This window comes from Lemur catta, chromosome 8, assembly GCF_020740605.2.
Source record: "Lemur catta isolate mLemCat1 chromosome 8, mLemCat1.pri, whole genome shotgun sequence".
Lineage (NCBI taxonomy): Eukaryota > Metazoa > Chordata > Mammalia > Primates > Lemuridae > Lemur > Lemur catta.
In genome coordinates, this window is record NC_059135.1 from 34,489,421 (window position 1) to 34,507,303 (window position 17,883).

At 35.8% G+C, this 17,883-nt stretch overlaps 2 protein-coding genes across 3 annotated transcripts in view; one reads left to right on the forward strand and one right to left on the reverse strand.

Annotated features, from left to right (window-relative positions):
* Positions 1-17,883, forward strand: part of GTF3C3 (general transcription factor IIIC subunit 3) — a 31,100-nt gene that overhangs the window by 9,220 nt on the left and 3,997 nt on the right. Inside the window, exons 6-16 of the mRNA XM_045558977.1 lie at positions 28-193; positions 3,517-3,664; positions 4,186-4,258; positions 6,791-6,894; positions 7,883-8,054; positions 10,540-10,742; positions 11,071-11,172; positions 11,930-12,065; positions 13,657-13,894; positions 14,535-14,725; positions 16,658-16,782. Of these exons, the coding sequence (XP_045414933.1) occupies positions 28-193; positions 3,517-3,664; positions 4,186-4,258; positions 6,791-6,894; positions 7,883-8,054; positions 10,540-10,742; positions 11,071-11,172; positions 11,930-12,065; positions 13,657-13,894; positions 14,535-14,725; positions 16,658-16,782 (1,658 nt within the window). The remainder of the gene's footprint in view (positions 1-27; positions 194-3,516; positions 3,665-4,185; positions 4,259-6,790; positions 6,895-7,882; positions 8,055-10,539; positions 10,743-11,070; positions 11,173-11,929; positions 12,066-13,656; positions 13,895-14,534; positions 14,726-16,657; positions 16,783-17,883) is intronic.
* Positions 1-17,883, reverse strand: part of CCDC150 (coiled-coil domain containing 150) — a 108,014-nt gene that overhangs the window by 9,139 nt on the left and 80,992 nt on the right. The gene's annotated exons all lie outside the window — the stretch shown is intronic.

Below are 17,883 nucleotides of genomic sequence, written 5' to 3' on the forward strand. Positions count from 1 at the left end.
CATAATTTATATTTCTTTTTTTTTAAGCTCTTAAATATGAACCTACTAATGTCCGTTACCTGTGGGAACGATCAAGTCTTTATGAACAGATGGGTGATCATAAAATGGCCATGGATGGTTATAGGCGTATTTTAAACCTTTTGTCTCCATCTGATGGAGAACGTTTTATGCAATTGGCCAGAGATATGGCAAAGTAAGTTTTAAGTTTATCTAAATGTTCTTATTTATCATCGTATTTTCCAAATCAAAGCATATATTTGAAATAGAATGTACTTTTCATTGAAGTTCAAGTGAGTGTTTTTTGCCTTTGGTATTTTATATTTTGCCCAATTTTCAGTACTTTTCTGTTTCCAAGTTGACTGTGTAATTGCTTAGAAAATTTTGTATATAGATTACATATCAAGTGTTCAGAAGCTTAAAAATGAGGAATGTTCTGAAAGGATGATTAGGTTCCCAGGTTTCCATAACTTAGTTGAAGTTGTGTATATATGCAATAATCTTAAAAATTATTTTTTATTGCAGATATGCCAATGAAATGTTTGTAATCTGGGACCTGCTGTAATCATTTTTTCTTGAGCCCATGCTAAAATAATAGTTTTAAGACTAAAACTACTATAGTTGGCAAATGTTATTGACTGTACTATATATTTTATTCTAAAATAGGTCCTACTGCATTCACATCTCTGATATGCTACACAGCAAAACAAAGCAGGAAACATTTTGGCTACGTAATGCCTTGTGGTATGCTTTCTATTCTAAGGATATCTATTATATAGCATTTCAGGATAGGGTTAGTCATCTTGATCTGGGTACATTATGTGAACCCTATTAATTCCATGGCCTTTATTATGATGATGCTTAGCTGTGAAATTGTCCCTTACCTCCCAGGGATGAGGTATATAGGAATACTAGAAGCATTTTTAGGAAATTTGTTGAGGCAAGGCAACCCCCAGTTGATCTCTGATGGTATATCATGAACACTGAGAGTCTTCCCAGGCTATCTGTTATTAGTTAAATCTTTAGCTGTCACAGTGGTTAGTCCAGTAAGCTTCTACTTTGTAAACTGTTAGGTGGCCTATGATAGTAAATTTGTTTTCCACTTGTATTATATATAATGCTTTTGTTGGGGAAGAGTGGTGATGGTCAGTTCTGCCACTGCTGTAGAGGTCTTTCCTGCATAGAATTCTGGACTGTAACTTCTGATTAGGCTTCCCCTTCAGTCTCTACTTTCCCTCCAGAAACATTTATTGAATGTATCTTATGCGTTAGGTACTGTACAAGGAACCAGGATATTCAGAATTGAACAATTTTTAAAAATCCCTTGTTTTTGTGGAGCTTACATTCCAGTGGGGGAGATGGGCAATAAACAACTAAATATGTAGAATGTCAGATGTTAAGTGATATGAAGAAAAAGCAGGGAAAGGGAATAGGAATTTGAGGTATGGGAGTGTGTTATTTTAAAATAGAGAACGACTTAATTTTCTGTGTTATGGTCATACTGACCGAATGTGAACTAAAGGAGGTATGGGAATGGATATTTAGGGAAGAGTATCACAGGCAAAGGAAATGGCAGGTACAAAGATATGTTTAGGCATAAAATGGGAGCTGAAGGATTAAGGGGAGCAGAGCAGAGAGGTATCAGAGGAACAGATAATTTGGCCCTTGTGGGCTATTGTAAGGGCTTTGGCTTTTATTCTGAATGAGTTTGGAAGTCACTGGAGGGTTTTGAGTAGAAAAGTAACATGATCCAACTTAAATTTTTCATGCATCAATTCTGGCTGCTCTTCTGAGAATAGATTGATCGGTGATAAGGGCAGAAGCAGGAGACCAATTAGGAAATTATTGCAGTGGTACATAGGAGGGAAAATGGTAGCTTGGACCAGGGTAGAAGTAGCAGGAGGTAATGAGAAGTAATCAGATTCTGGATTTTGATGTATTTGGAAGGCTGAGCTCTCAATATTTTGTAATGTATTGGATATGGGGATCAGGGGTGAGAGAGAGAGAGAGAGGAAGGAGAAAGAAAGGAGGAAAGGAAGGGAGGGGGGAAAGTTTCGAGGACTGAGCCCTGAGGTATGTCAGCATTTGGAAGTCAGGGGAGAAGAAGAAGCAGCAGCAGGGAGACTAAGAGGAAGTGGCCAGTGGAGTAGGAGGAAACTAAGAGAACATGATGTTCTAGAATTTTATTGAAGAAAGCACTTCAAGGAGGAGGGATGATCATCTGTGTGAAATGCCACAGTTCAATCACATAAAATGAGAAGTGAGATTTTAGCAACATGGAGATCAGAAATTTTGGCAGAGTGGTAAGAGGAAAAGTTGATTGGATTGGGTTAAAGAGAATGGGGAGGCACTGAAGACAGTGGGGGGATGGGCAACTGGAGACATTTATAAAGAGATAGAGGAATGGGTTGTAGGGGTAAGAGAATTGTTTAAGTTGGGAAAAATTACAATATATTTGTATTTGGACAGGAGTGATCCAAAATTGAGGGACACATTGAAGATTTGTGAGAGAAAGGACAATTGCTTGAACAATATCCTTGAGGGAATGGCATCTAGCTGGGGGTTAGGCTCATGAATACTTATCATTCATCCTTGATGAAGGGGAAGGCAGAGAATATGGCCAAGGATACTGATAAGTAAGTAGATGTGCTGGGAGTATGTGGGATGTCTGATTTGCCTCTTTTTTCTTGTTAAAATATGAAGCAAGGCCATCAGCTGAGAGTGAGGATGGGAGAGTATTGGAGATTTGAGGGAGAAGCATAAGAGTTGTCTAGGACCTTACTACCCCACAGACTGGCATTTGTGTCATGGGAGCTTGTCAGTAATACAGGTTTTCAGCCCTGCCCAGCTCTACTGGATCAGAATATGCCTTTTTACAAGATGCCTGGTTGATCTGTATGCACATTAAAATTTGAGAAGTACTGGACTAGGTAACTGTAGTAATACTGCTTGTCAGTACCATGGACCCACTAGGCTACTGGTCATTAATTTGGAGTGAGACCCCTTGGCATGGTCAGCTGGGCAGGTGGTGGTGAAGAGTAGACATAGATGGATTTAACCAGGGTTGGGGTTTTATCAGGTGATTTTGATAAAGGGAAAGCAGGGCAAGAGAATGGAGGATGTATGCAAGGGAATAATTATAATGTTGGACCACAGAAAAGGAAGAAAGTGAGGATAGGAAGGGTGTTAGGGGATGATGAAAAAGTGTTAGGATCCATGCTTTGTAAATGCACTGAGGTAGAATAGTTGTTGGTATTGGATTACAGAGGGAATGAGCTGGAATGACAGGTGATAGCTTTTGGAGAGGGAGATGCTTGAATGATGGTATTGTTAGACTGACATTGCACATTTTTCTCTGGATTAGTTCTGATTATGATTTTAAAGAAGCAAGTATTTTCTCCTCCCACATTTTAAGAAAATGAAAATCACAATTAATTGTTAGAGGGCCCAAGCAAGGAAATGAGTCTTATAGTCAGAATTAAATAAGTATTCATCTATTTTGCCAATTAACTTTTTTAGGAGTTACTATGAAGCCAATGATGTTACTTCAGCTATTAACATAATTGATGAAGCTTTCTCAAAACACCAGAGCCTGGTCTCCATGGAGGATGTTAACATAGCAGCTGAACTGTGTATTTCTAACAAGCAGTATGACAAAGCTTTGGAGGTAGGAATGTTTATGTGTTTTTTTGTTAGGCTTTGAACATGTATCTGTGTTTTAGAAATTCTTAAAAATTGGCAATTCCTCATTTTAATTATATGTTAAATTATGTATATATTTAAAGGCTGTATGGAAATAATTGATTTCTAGATTTTGTAGTAATTCAGCATGAAATATATTGCTATCATATAATAAAACATACTGCCATTAACATAGATGCCAGGTGTGTCGGTTTACAAGATAGCAGACAGGCAAGTCTACAGTCAGACAAATTGCTATGATACAGTTCTTAAGCTAGTGGGGGAAAGTAGGTTGGTTTGTTACAGAGGAATTATATATATTTAGTTAGTGTTAATATGATACAAAAATGTTAATATATCACAAATTTCTTATTTTAAAAAGACTTACTGTTCCTTTTTACAGCCCAGTTTTATTGTAGGAATAATTTGAATTAACTTTACAAGTCTTTGCATTATAAAAGGTTTTTCATGCATAACGGTTATTTCCTTTTTTTCTCATTCTTTTAGGTAATTACAGATTTTTCTGGAATTGTGCTGGAAAAGAAAACTTCAAAAGAAGGCACCTCAGAAGAGAATAAAGGTTGTAGTTTCCTCTGCATAGGAAAGTGTATATAATCCTTTCTTACTAATGTGGTATTTTATGGTAAAAAGTTATTTCATAATGTGGTGAGTTGATAGTTAATATTCTCATAGCAAAGTTTTCCAAGAAGTATTTTTTTCTTTGGAGAGATTTCCAGTCTTTTTCTTGTGAGTACTGACTTACAAGTAGTCTTTTAAAAAATTTATTTTGGGTCCCTTTTATTTCTCAGTGTGTCTGTCCATTTGAACATGGCATTTCTCATTGACTCAGGGTCTTTTTCATTCATTCTTACAGGAAAAAAGAATGAATTACTGAGCAGCTTATCAAAACCTTTAAGTCTAAAGGTTTTGAATCACTTGATTTTAGGCATGCATCTCATATTCAACATAAAGTTGAATTTTACTTTGTGATTTGATCTGAAAGCAAGGTTTTTGCTTTATATATCTGCACACAATCTCAACTGTGTCTTTAATGAGTATACTGAGATTTATTGAAAGTATTTCATGTAATATAACTCACCTTTCTTGCTGAATGTTAAAACACGTAGATAAATTTTAGCAGACAGTGTCTTAGTTTGTTGGGACTGCTATAACAAAATACCTTAGACTGGGTGATTTATAAAGAACAGAAATTTATTGCTCACATTTATGGAGGCTGGTAAAGGCTGGGAAGTTCTAGGATCAAGGCACCAGCACATTTGATTTTTGGTTAGGGTGCTTTCCTCATAGATGGTACCTTCTTGCTGTGTGCTCACATGGCAGAAGGGGCAAACAAGCTCCCTCAAACCTCTTTTATAAGGACACAAGTCCCATTGACCTAATCACCTCCCAAAGACCCCACCTCTTAATACCATCGCCATGGGGGTTAGGTCTCAACATACGAATTTTGGGAGGATATGAACATTCAGACCATCGCAAACAGTATTTCTAGAAAGAAAATCAAAATGATAGAGTTTGGATTATGGAATCCATATCTAATATAGATACAATCCCATTTTAGTAAAGTCAAAGTCTTACTAAAATGACTGCATTGTGGCTGGGCAGCATGGTTCATGCCTATAATCCTAGCACCCTGGGAGGCTGAGGCAGGAAGGATCACTTGAGCTCAGGAGTTCAAGACCAACATGACCAAGAGCAAGATCCCATCTTTACAAAAAATAGAAAAATTAGCCAGGTGTGGTGTTATACACCTGTAGTCCCAGCTACTCGGGAGGCTGAGGCAGAAGGATCGCTTGAGCCCAGGAGTTTGAGGTTGCAGTGAGTAAGCTACGATGATGCCACTACACTGTAGCCAGAATGATGGAGTGAGACTTCATCTCCAAAATAGGAGACTGCATCGTGTTTAGTCCTTATTCAGATTGATGCAGCTTTGAGTCAGATAGACATGGTTCTTGTCCTCATGGAGCTTATGGTCTAGTGTGAGTAAATTTACATGGTAGGTAAATTCTGCTCTCATTGAGCAGAATAAATATCTAAGCTGGATTTCTGATATCAGTTATTGTCTTAGAGCTCAGTGATGAAAAAAAACGGTCTCTTAATTAAACTTGTCCAAATCCTCCTATGACTTGGTAATTTTAGGCAGTACAGTGATCTCTCAGTGTCCATGAGAGATTGGTTCCAGGATACGCCCCACCCTCAATACCAAAATACTTAAATGTTCAAATCCCTCGTATAAAATGGTATAGTATCTGCATATAACCTATGCACATCCTCCTGTATACTTTAAATCATCTTTAGATTACTTACAATACCTAATACAATGTAAATGCTATGTAAATAGTTTTTACTATTTTTTTAATTTATATTATTTTTATTATTGTATTTTTTCCCCTAGTATTTTCCATTTGTGATTGGTTGAATCTGCAGATATGAAACCCAAAGATACAGAGGGTCAACTGTATTATAATTTATATGACAAATTCTGTAAAACAGATCAAATTATTTAATTTTATTCCACCACTAAAAATATATCTCTAATGTCCTTCAGGTTTTTCTTAAGATATATCTCAAATGTCCTTCAGGTTTTTCTCAACTGGAAGCACATAAACTTAGCTGGAATTTACTAGACTTTACAAAATACAAAATACTTTAAATGTGGATGAAAATTCCTTTAATTTCCCAGGGCTTTAAAATCTGTTTTGCTGTAATGAAGCATTAGAAAACAACACAGTAGTATTTTATACTTTTCTTAGCCTCTTTGTAGTGAAGTCTAAAAAGAGCTTTCAGTTCAAGAAGAAACGAGAGAATTCATACCCCCTGGTCATTTTTGCCTCTTTTTAGTTCTCTGTAGTTCTGGTAGAAGGTGTGGGAGTTTATTTATGTTTTGGATAAGTACATAAAGTACTAGGAAAGGAATAGGAAGGATACTTCCTACCAAAGGACAGACTGAAGGATGTATAAGAACTTATTAGTGGAGTTAGCCAAACTTAAAATTGACTATGGAATCATTTGCTTTGAATGAAGTGAGGTGTTACGTAAGAAGATACACATCCTAAGCTTGCATATAGGAACTGCTTGTCTGTGTGTTCCACAGCTCATGAGAATGTTACCTGCACTATACCTGATGGTGTGCCAATAGATATCACGGTCAAGTTGATGGTCTGCCTTGTACATCTCAACATCCTTGAACCACTTAATGTAAGTAACCTTAAGATCTGCACTTGAGATGCTTCAGATCAAATCCACAGTCTGTTTTCTTTAAATGACAAGAAACTATTAATATATAACTTGACCCTAGATTTTCACATTTCTTAATAACTAGGGAGGGCACAATAAGCATCATATTTTTGTATGAATGTCTTACAAAAGCTAAAAGTGTTTTGGAATTGGGCTTATAATAATTTGTTTTTCTTTTAAGATGAGAACAATCTAGAGATAAGAATTTTAGATTGGGCCTTTAGACAGTTGGTAATAATTCTGACAGTTGATTCTCCTTTGCCAACTTTGGAGCAAGTATTTCATTGAACAAAAAATGTATTGGGCTACTTTGTAGACCTTAGGATAAGGAATTGAATAAAATATACAAATCTTTAGCCTCATGGACCTTTTGTTTTAATGGTATTAGATGGATAATAAAATAAATACATAACATATGGGATATTGGTGATAAGCGTTCTGGAGAAAAATCAAACAGGGAAGAAAAATAGGGAATATTGGGGGTGGGGGAAGGTTGCAATTTTTAATAGAGGAGCCAGGAAAGATCTCCCTGAAAAGGTGACATTTGAATAACGACCTGAAGGAAGTAAGGAAGTAAACCAAGGGGATATGTGTGAGGGAAAAACTTTCCAAAAACATCAGCAAACACAGAAGCCGGGAGCTGTGGGATATTTGCCTTGTTAGAGGAAGAGCACAACAGATCAGCATTGTCTTAGTTCCTGCAATGCCTGCCTGCCTTTTAACACATCCACAAAATGTGTTGAATAGGTGAATGATATAAGTAAGTATGAGGATTTTAAAATAGAAATAGAGAAGTGAATAGAAAAACGATCATTTCAAGCTGTTTTTATTAAGCCTTGCTCCTTTTCAGCTTGCCTCATATAACGGATATATATGTTAAAAAGAGAGTTATAGGTAGATTACACATTTGTAATGAATGTTTAACTTTAGGATTTTATTTGGGGTCTAGCCTCTCTTGACAACACTAGTGGAACAGAATCCTGAAGACATGGGAGACCTGTATCTGGATGTTGCTGAAGCTTTTCTGGATGTTGGCGAATACAATTCTGCACTTCCCCTCCTCAGTGCACTCGTTTGCTCTGAAAGATATAATCTTGCAGTAGTTTGGCTTCGGCACGCAGGTAATATTTTTTTTTGTGGGAGGGAGAAGTTTTAATCATATAAGCAGGCAAGAACTTATTTTCCCAAGGTGGTAATAATTATGATAAGTGCAAGTATTTCTGATTTCAGGGCAGCTGTTTGAAAGTGAGTATTTTAAAATTGTCTTGCTAGGCTACTAAGTGATTTCCCCCTCGCTAATGCTTTGGAGGAATGATTCATTTAATGGTACCAGAGTGCAGTTGGAAGGACTAACATGTCCCTTTTTTTTTTTTTTTTTTTTTGAGACAGAGTCTCACTCTGTTGCCCGGGCTAGAGTGCCGTGGCATCAGCCTATCTCACAGCAACCTCAAACTCCTGGGCTCGAGCAATCCTCCTGCCTCAGCCTCCAGCGTAGCTGGGACTACAGGCATGTACCACCATGCCCGGCTAATTTTTTTCTATATATATATGTTTTTAGCTGTCCGTATAATTTCTTTCTATTTTTAGTAGAGACGGGGTCTCGCTCTTGCTCAGGCTGGTCTCGAACTCCTGAGCTCAAACAATCCACCCACCTCGGCCTCCCAGAGTGCTAGGATTACAGGTGTGAGCCACCGCGCCCGGCCTTAACATGTCCCTTAAATGCCTGTCTCTTACCTGTTTAACCATAGGCTCTGGTTTCCAGTGGATAGTCAGATTTGGGGTGAAATCTAATTTTTAAAAAATTTTTACAGTAAAGATTTATATTTAATGTCTTATTTTGAGAGAAAATATTTAATGTATTTTTCAGTTCTCTTTGAGCCACATATGTGGTCAGGATTGGATTTTGTCAGTCATTTTATTACACTGTGCCTAAGTCCACAGTAATCTGAAATAAATCAGAGTGGAAAAAATAGCTTAAGAAATAGAACTAAATCTCTGAAGATATATATGAAAGCAAAAAATATTCTGATAGGATTTCCTACTGAGTTAACATAAAAGATGCATTAAAAATTGAATAGTCTTGGTTTCAAATGTTACATGATAGCAGAAAGTTCTCTATAACTAGAGAAGCATTGATTGACATGTTGGGGCAGTAGCTCACTTACATCACAGACATGAGCTAGGAAAGAGAGCACTTAATGATTAAGATAACACCTTTCTGTCTAGATGAGTAAACATGAATACAGCATGAGCAGAGTTTGAGTTTTTATTGCTTTTCTAAGGCTGTGATATTGAAATTGCTTCTATGTTACTAATAGGAGGTACTTTAAAAATTCTGTTTAATTATGATCATGATTCTGATAAATGCTTTTTCCATTTTGAGCCCATGTAGCTTGAGGTGATTGGAAAATAATATCTCAGAGACATCTAACAATCAGAAATTTGGGATCAGGATATAAGAAAGATGATTAGAGAAGTTGAATGTTTGTAGCATAACAACATAAAATAGAAAAATATCTTTAAAAGTGAAAAATGAAAAAAAATGTAAGAAATGCCATTGTGATGATCCATTTATATTAGTATTCTTCCTTATTATCAAAATTTAACATAAATATGATGGTTGGGAGAGATCTGAGAAAGCAGCTGGAGGCAAAAATTATTTAGGAGATAATTGCAGTGAAAAAGGAAAGATGAAAAGGGCCTAGATCAGTGTTGAGGTTAGCAGGATGGAGAGAAGAAATGTTTACAGGGTCTTGTTTTCATGTTCAGATGATAGAATTTAGTAACTGATCGGGCATAAAGTTTGAGGAATAGTGACCAATAACCTCACCTCCAAGAACTTATCCTGAGGAACTAATTGAGTGGGATGAGAGGAGGTAATTTATATTGGGGATCACAAAACTTAGGAACCTGATGGGTAACAAAAATGAGTGGAGTGGGCACGTGGGAGTAGTAGAGAGGTTAGAATTTAAGAGTCCTGTCTGAAGGGCTGTTTCTCAGCACGGGCAATGTGCCCTGTGGGAATCGGGGTGCCCACTGTTGCCAAATTCAGAGTTTTCAAAAGAAACCAGTACCTTGGTTTTTATAAAAATCCTAATTTTTAAAAATGTTAAGTAAGCACTTAATAATTTTTAAAAGCACTGTGGCCCAATAAAATATACCTGTGAATTAAATTGGTCTTCCACTTGTGAATTCTGACTCATATACATGAAGATGTTTACTGCAGTGTTATTTACTAGAGTAAAAATTTGAAAACAAATGTCAAATAACATGGTTAAATAATCAATTTGATTATCATGTAACCATTCAGAATGCCACCGAAGACATGGGACAATGTTAAAACATAGTGCTAAGTAAATAAAACCGAGCCCCAGATTGTAAGTGTACACTGATTACATTTTTATAGCAATTTGAATTTAGTTAGATAGGTTGATAGATTGATCAATTGATAGAGATTAGAAGGGATAGTTGTTTTAAAGCACTAGAAATATGCATTCATTTTTCTTTTTTTTTTTATGTTGCTACGTCTTTTAAAATGGAAAAATGATTTTGGCCAGTTTACAAATCTGTAGTTCATACTTATGCTTTATTTTAACATCATCTCAGAATGTTTAAAGGCCTTAGGCTACATGGAACGGGCTGCTGAAAGCTACGGCAAAGTGGTTGATCTGGCCCCTCTTCATTTGGATGCAAGAATTTCACTTTCCACCCTTCAGCAGCAGCTGGGCCGTCCTGAGAAAGCTCTGGAAGCTCTGGAACCAATGTATGATCCAGATACTTTAGCACAGGATGCAAACGCTGCACAGCAGGTAGGCTATGTGACATACAAGCAAGTTTTTCTTGTTGGGTTATATTCTAGAACTTTGTCCCCAGTTGAGGATGTCTGTACAGCTTATATCCACAGTTTTATTTTAGTGTATTACATTCAGTGTTCTCGAAAAATGATTTTTAATCTTAAGATTCAGCCACTTACTAAATATTATAAGTTGTAGTTTCTACAATATTGGATCTTAATTATAGTCAAAAATCATAAGGTGAATGTGCTTAAGGTTTGGTTTTTTAAAACAAAACTTTTTTATGCAAATAAAACTTATAAAAAAATCTTGTACACTCATTATCATGTGCTTATTTATTTAGGAACTGAAGTTATTGCTTCATCGTTCTACTCTATTATTTTCACAAGGCAAAATGTATGGCTATGTGGATACCTTACTTACCATGTTAGCTATGCTTTTAAAGGTGGGTAATGAGCTTGTTTTATATTTTTTACTTTTTAAATGTTTAGTATTTTATTTAAATATAGATTATACTGCTTTATAATTGCTTTACTCTGTTAAACTCAAACTTTTTAAGGTGAAAGATAAAGACAAAAAACTTTAGAGATCAGTGGTATATAACTGAAAATTCTTGATGGTAGATTAAGTGAAATAAAATCTTTGCTAATACACATTTAGAAAAGTGAGAACCATAGTATTATCAGTTATGGGCCCTGTAGACAGTACTGTGTGCCAAAATTCTTCACTTTGCAAAAATGTATTCCAGATCTCTTAGCCTGGCTTTTTGCAGGGAGGTGGCTGTGTGTGTGTGTACATGCACGTGTGTGTATACATGTTATAATGCTAATATGAATTGCCTTTTTCCTTTCTAAGGTGAGTAGTGTGACCCAAAATTCCTTTGGTGAGAAAAAAATAAGTCAATTCATACTACTATTAGATTTTTTTTTATGTAGTAATTTGGCCTCTTTTTCTCTTATTAAAGGAGGTTTCAGTCACACTTGTATTTGTGGCCCATAGGTTTTCCTTAAAAAATTACTGTTTAAAGCTGCGTATAATGATGGCGTGTGTCTATAATCCCAGCTACTTGGGAGGCTGAGGTGGGAGGATCTCTTAAGCCCAGGAGTTTGAGTCCAGATGGGGCAACATAGTGAAACCCTCCATTTCTTTAAAAAAAAAAAAAATTATTGATTAAAAACTCTCAAATTATCATCTTAATTCAGGTAGCAATGAATAGAGCCCAAGTCTGTTTGATATCCAGTTCCAAATCTGGAGAGAGGCATCTCTATCTAATTAAAGTATCAAGAGACAAAATATCAGACAACAATGACCAAGAGACAGCAAATTGTGATGCAAAAGGTAATTATGTCATTTGCTTTATTATGTAAAACTTGGCTGAATTGAAAACGACTCATGAAGTAACACTTGACAGTAATCTAATTGAAAATATATCCTTTTCAAATGAAAAGAAATTTTCTAATCTAAATCTCTCAAGTATAATAAAATCATTTGATGTTGAAGGAAACATTAAATGTAAATACCTTTAAAAATTGAAAGCATCTGCTTCTGTGAAGAAAAGTAAAACAAGACTTTTGACTTTTTAAGAAAATATATTTTAAGAAATTTTTGAAGATTAGATGACAGTACAGATTATTTGTCCAGTGACTTCAATTACATATATTCCATTCTCTATTAAATTCATTTTTGACAAATGTAGCAAGAGTCATATGAACTCTTTAAAAATAAATTGCCGTGACCCAGTCTCAAGTAATATGACTTTAAAAGACATCTATTTTTAGTTATAAGAGCATTAAACATATTTAGGTGAGGTTATTACTCAGAGGACTTTGGAAATGACCTAGGCTATAAACTGGAGATATCAGTCTGGCAGAAGATGATTTCATTGTTTATTAATTCAGCAAACATTTATTAAATCATTACTATAGGCATTATTAGAGTCAGAGGAAGGGTGGAAGGGCTCAGCAGCTCATAATCTAGTTGTAAATGCCTCAGAGCCCTCCCTCTCTCCAGTTCATTGATTCTGGATTTATCCCAACAGCTCTACCTCTGCAGCATGAGTTTTGGACCAGGTTGTATTTTTCTCTGATCCTGCCTATTTTCTTTCAGTGATTCCTCATTTTGCGTCCATTGTTGCTCACTCAGCGTTTTCTCAGATATTTACTCATGTTGCTCTATTCCCTTCATAACTGTTATATTTAGGGAATGTGTAATATTCCATCGGATGGTGGTTCCATAATTTCTTTCTTTCTTTATTTTTTTGGTATATGATTCCTTCTGATAATTTTCTTTTATAAATAATAATGTAGTGAGCATCTTCATAAAAACAGATTTATCTGTATTTTAATTGTTTAGGATAGATTCCCAAAAGGGAAATTACTGGATCAAAGATAGTAAAAATTTTTTATGGCTTCTGATATTCCTCAAGGGTTATAACAGAGGGGCTTCTTACAGAGAAATAAGAGAAGGAGGTTGTTAAGGATAAGAGAAATTTTAAGGCAGAGAAAAGAAAATTGAGATCAGAAAAGATCAAGAACAACCTGAATCTCAAAGTATGAATTTGAAGTCATTGAATGCCTTTTATGTGCAGAATCCTGTCAGTCTGCAGCCACAGGAAGCATGCTTGCTCTGCGCTGGAGAAGCATATATCCTAGCTAGCAAGGAAAAATGCAAATGAAGCTTGCTGGACCTAGTAGAGAACAAGTCAGAGTCAGAATTGCCTGGGATTGCAGATTTGCAGGCAGAGCAGAAGGGTGTAGCATTTAAGGAGTAAAAATAAGCAGTTCCCCCCTTCTTATCTTTGTCAGGACAGTGTTGGCAAGAATTCAGGCCCATGGTTAAGTTTTTCTTAAAATTGATGATTTGAATTTTTCTAATGCTGCTACTTCTGGAGATACAGTGTCCTAACTGGTTTTCATTGGTCTCATTTTAGCAATATTTGCTGTCCTCACAAGTGTCTTGACAAAAGATGACTGGTGGAACCTTCTCTTGAAGGCCATATACTCCTTATGTGACCTATCCCGATTTCAAGAGGCTGAATTACTTGTAGATTCTTCATTGGAATATTACTCATTTTATGATGACAGGCAAAAGCGCAAAGAACTAGAATACTTTGGTCTGTCTGCTGCAATTCTGGACAAAAATTTCAGAAAGGCATACAACTATATCAGGTGACTTCCTAATACTTTAATTAGATTCTCTGATAGAGTAAGTACATTTACTTTATTTTTAGCTCTCATGTTGCTTCCTGGTTGATTCAGTTCAGTGGTGATTCTCAGAGGCAGTATTTGAGAACACGGACTTTAGAGCCAGGCTTCCTGGGTTTGAATCCCAGCCCTGACACTTAACTGGCTGTGTGACCTTAGGCTAGTTATTTAACCTCTAGTGAGTAAGTCTTCTCATTTATAAAAGGACATCATGATACTGCCACCTCATAGGATTATTATGAGGGTTAAAGCCTTTTAACAATGTGTGGCAGATATTAGTAGTAGTTGTTATTTAGTGCTCATTGTACTGCAGCTGTTATGAGCAAGGAGAGAAAAAGTGAAACTTAAACCACTTCTGGCTTTTAGTTCAAAGTTTTGATGAAAAGCAGAAATAAGATGTATAAACACTATCATTTTTTTGGGAAAAAAAACTTTCATTGTGTGAGAGGTTTTGCTTAAATATATTGAAACATTCTATGGTTCCATATTGGGGGATGGTGCTTTTCAATATTGGTAGGATGGCACTGAGGGGTTTCATCTTTAGAAATCAGGAAGATTGTCTTTTGACATTATTTTCCTCCTCACCCTCTTTCTGCAATTTTAGGATAATGGTAATGGAAAATGTCAATAAACCCCAGCTCTGGAACATTTTCAATCAAGTTACCATGCACTCCCAAGATGTGCGCCATCATCGCTTCTGTCTCCGATTAATGCTGAAAAACCCAGATAATCATGCACTGTGTGTCTTAAATGGACACAATGCATTTGTGTCTGGTAGTTTTAAGCATGCACTTGGTAAGTATCCTGGCACATGATTTGTCAAGCATAGACAGTGTGGTGGTTAAGAGCCCAGCCTCTGGAGTGGAACATCCTGGGTTTAAATAGTGGCCCAGGGCCGGGCGCGGTGGCTCCCGCCTGTAATCCTAGCCCTCTGGAAGGCCGAGGCGGGTGGATCGCTCGAGGTCAGGAGTTCGAGACCAGCCTGAGAGAGACCCCGTCTCTACTAAAAAATAGAAAGAAATTATCTGGCCAACTAAAAATATATATAGAAAAAATTAGCCGGGCATGGTGGCGCATGCCTGTAGTCCCAGCTACTCGGGAGGCTGAGGCAGGAGGATCGCTTAAGCCCAGGAGTTTGAGGTTGCTGTGAGCTAGGCTGATGCCACAGCACTCACTCTAGCCTGGGCAACAAAGTGAGATTCTGTCTCAAAAAAAAAATTAAAAATTAAAAAAAAATAAATAGTGGCCCCACTGGCAAATTCTTCTACCTCTCTCTGCCTCAGTTTCTTTACTCTAAAATGGAGATAATAATTGCACCTACCTTGTAGATTATTGTGAACATTAAATGAGTCAATATAAAGTACTTAAAACAGTGCCTGGCACATATAGTAAGTGGCTGTAAGTTATCAGCAATAATAATTAACCACATTAATATTTGTTAATTCTTATTAAGCTTTGGTTGTAAAAAGCTCATGATGTAGGTCTTGTAATTCATTGTAAAGGCCAACAGTTCTCTGTGCTTAGGCTTATTTTTAAAATAATTTCCATTAATTATGGATGTTTTGCCCCCTGATTTTAATTTGCTGTAGTGTAAAAGGGATTTAAGGTATACTGATAGTTCATTCCTTTAGGAGACAAATCTTTATATTGAGATTTATTTACATGGTGCTTATTCTAACTAAACTGAGGAAAGTTCATTAATCATTTATAATGAATTTCTATACTGAGGAATCAGAAACAAAGTAGAAAAATACCTAACCAAATGTTTAAAATTAGACATGTATTTCCTGCTGCCTAAAAGCTAGTGTGGCCAAGTTCATTTCTTCTGAATAAACTGTGATTTTTGACTATTTAATACTTTCACGTTTCTTTGTGCATGGCTGGTGTTTTTAGAATTGTTCAGCCAGTAACCTCAAACATCAAATGTTTAAACTTTCCTCTTTTTTTGTATGCTTTTGGGAATTAAGAAAATATAAAATATTCATTTTCCTATATTGGAAACTTTTACAAAAGGTAAAAATAGAAAAGCCCAAAGGACAGTTTACCCTCTTTGCTGCTAAAGAGATTCTGTGGTGCCATTCCCTCCAGAACAGAAGCTGGAAGGAATAGAAGTTTTTAGTATATACTATGTTATTCCTTTATGAGAACAACTTGCTTAAATTCACCTATCTAATTAGGCTTTTGACATGAGGTAATTGGAATTCATAAAACCTCAAATTCTTATTATTGGATACATTTAGCTTTCTCAGGAAAAACAGAATAGTTGCTCATTTGAGAAAACACCACCTATAACATAAAAAACAAAACAAAGCTTCCCTTTTCTCACCTCCGTCACATTTGAATTTATAAAACAGATCAATTAATTTTACAAAAGAACTCACCAAAAGACATGTTCCTACATTGCTTTCAAAACAGATTTATGATCACAATTGATAAATTATTTTGGAAGTGTTACTCCACACAGAAATGTCTCACTGTGCCTAGAAAAAAGTTACTTTTAGTTACTTATACTAATGTTCATGGTCGGGATACATGCATGGAAAATTTCTAATTGTGTTATATGTTATACATTGTAAAATTCAAATTAATGGGCTGATATTTAAGATATCATGTACACATGGTATATATTAAAATCGGTAATGTTTAGCCTTAAAATATATTTAAGTGTTGAAGAAATAAGGAGCATTGTTCTTGTCACACCATCTGACACCACGGCTCTTTTTCCAGGCCAGTACGTGCAAGCCTTTCGTACCCACCCCCATGAACCTCTCTATAGCCTCTGTATAGGCCTAACCTTTATTCATATGGCATCTCAGAAGTATGTGTTAAGGAGACATGCTCTTATTGTACAGGTAATTCATTTGGATTTCTCATTACTTGATTTTGTGTTTCTTAGAAATGAATACATTTAATGCTTTTTAAAAATCCAGTTTCCAAGTAATACGCAATGCTTAGTACACATGTCGGGAGACTCCAACACTTGTCCCTATGTTCAGCACTCACGACACTCAACATACAGTTGTACTCATGGCCAAGACTTACTACAGCGATATTAAGTACACACCCTCAGCTCATAGGGGAAAAAGACACAGGCAAAATCTGGAGGAATCCACATGCAGGGTTCCTTATAGTCTGGGGACCCGAAATCTCTAGCCATCCTAGGTCCTAAAGATTCATTTAATTTAAATTAGTTTTTAAAAATATAATACATACATATAATATGAGGAGTGTGACTGTTTCCTTACACCATCACCAACAAATGGTTCTTTCAAAAATTTCTTGTTGGTTCTTATAACAATTCAAAATTATGTTTTTGTTTTCTTCCCTTTTTTTTATAGCTTATCTCCTCTTACAAGAATATAAACTCTGAGATCAGAGATCTTGTCTGTCTAGTTCGCTACTGTCCCTTCAACACTGTTGATTTTATGATTTCATTTTTATGTTTGATGCTTCCAAAGTATGATCTGGTATAGACATGTTTTTTCAGTAGGTTGGGAAGGAAAGAAAATGTTGGCTTGAATGGAATAGCAGGATCTAGAGTAAAGAATTTTTGTTTTTTTAAAGTAAAATGGCACACTAAAAGCCCCAACTTAAGCCTTATATAAGGTATTCATGTAACAAAAACATTTAACTCCCTTAATATTTTAAAATTAAAAAAATTTTTTAAATGGTTAAAGGAAAGCTTAAATTGATAATTGTTTAAACTAGGTATGGCGTTCATTAAAGTGGTCTCTTTTGTATATTTGAAAATAAGCGTAAGTGCAAAAAAAACCCTGAAAAACAAAAACTCCTTTAATGGATGCTTTTTGATAATGTAGGATTGTTTATAAATTAAACATTTATTGAGCCCTGATTATGTGCTAAGAACTGGGGATGTAGCAGTGAGTACACACACAGGCAGAATTGCTTGCCCTCATAAAATTCTGGTAAAAATTTAATGGAAATTTTTATGG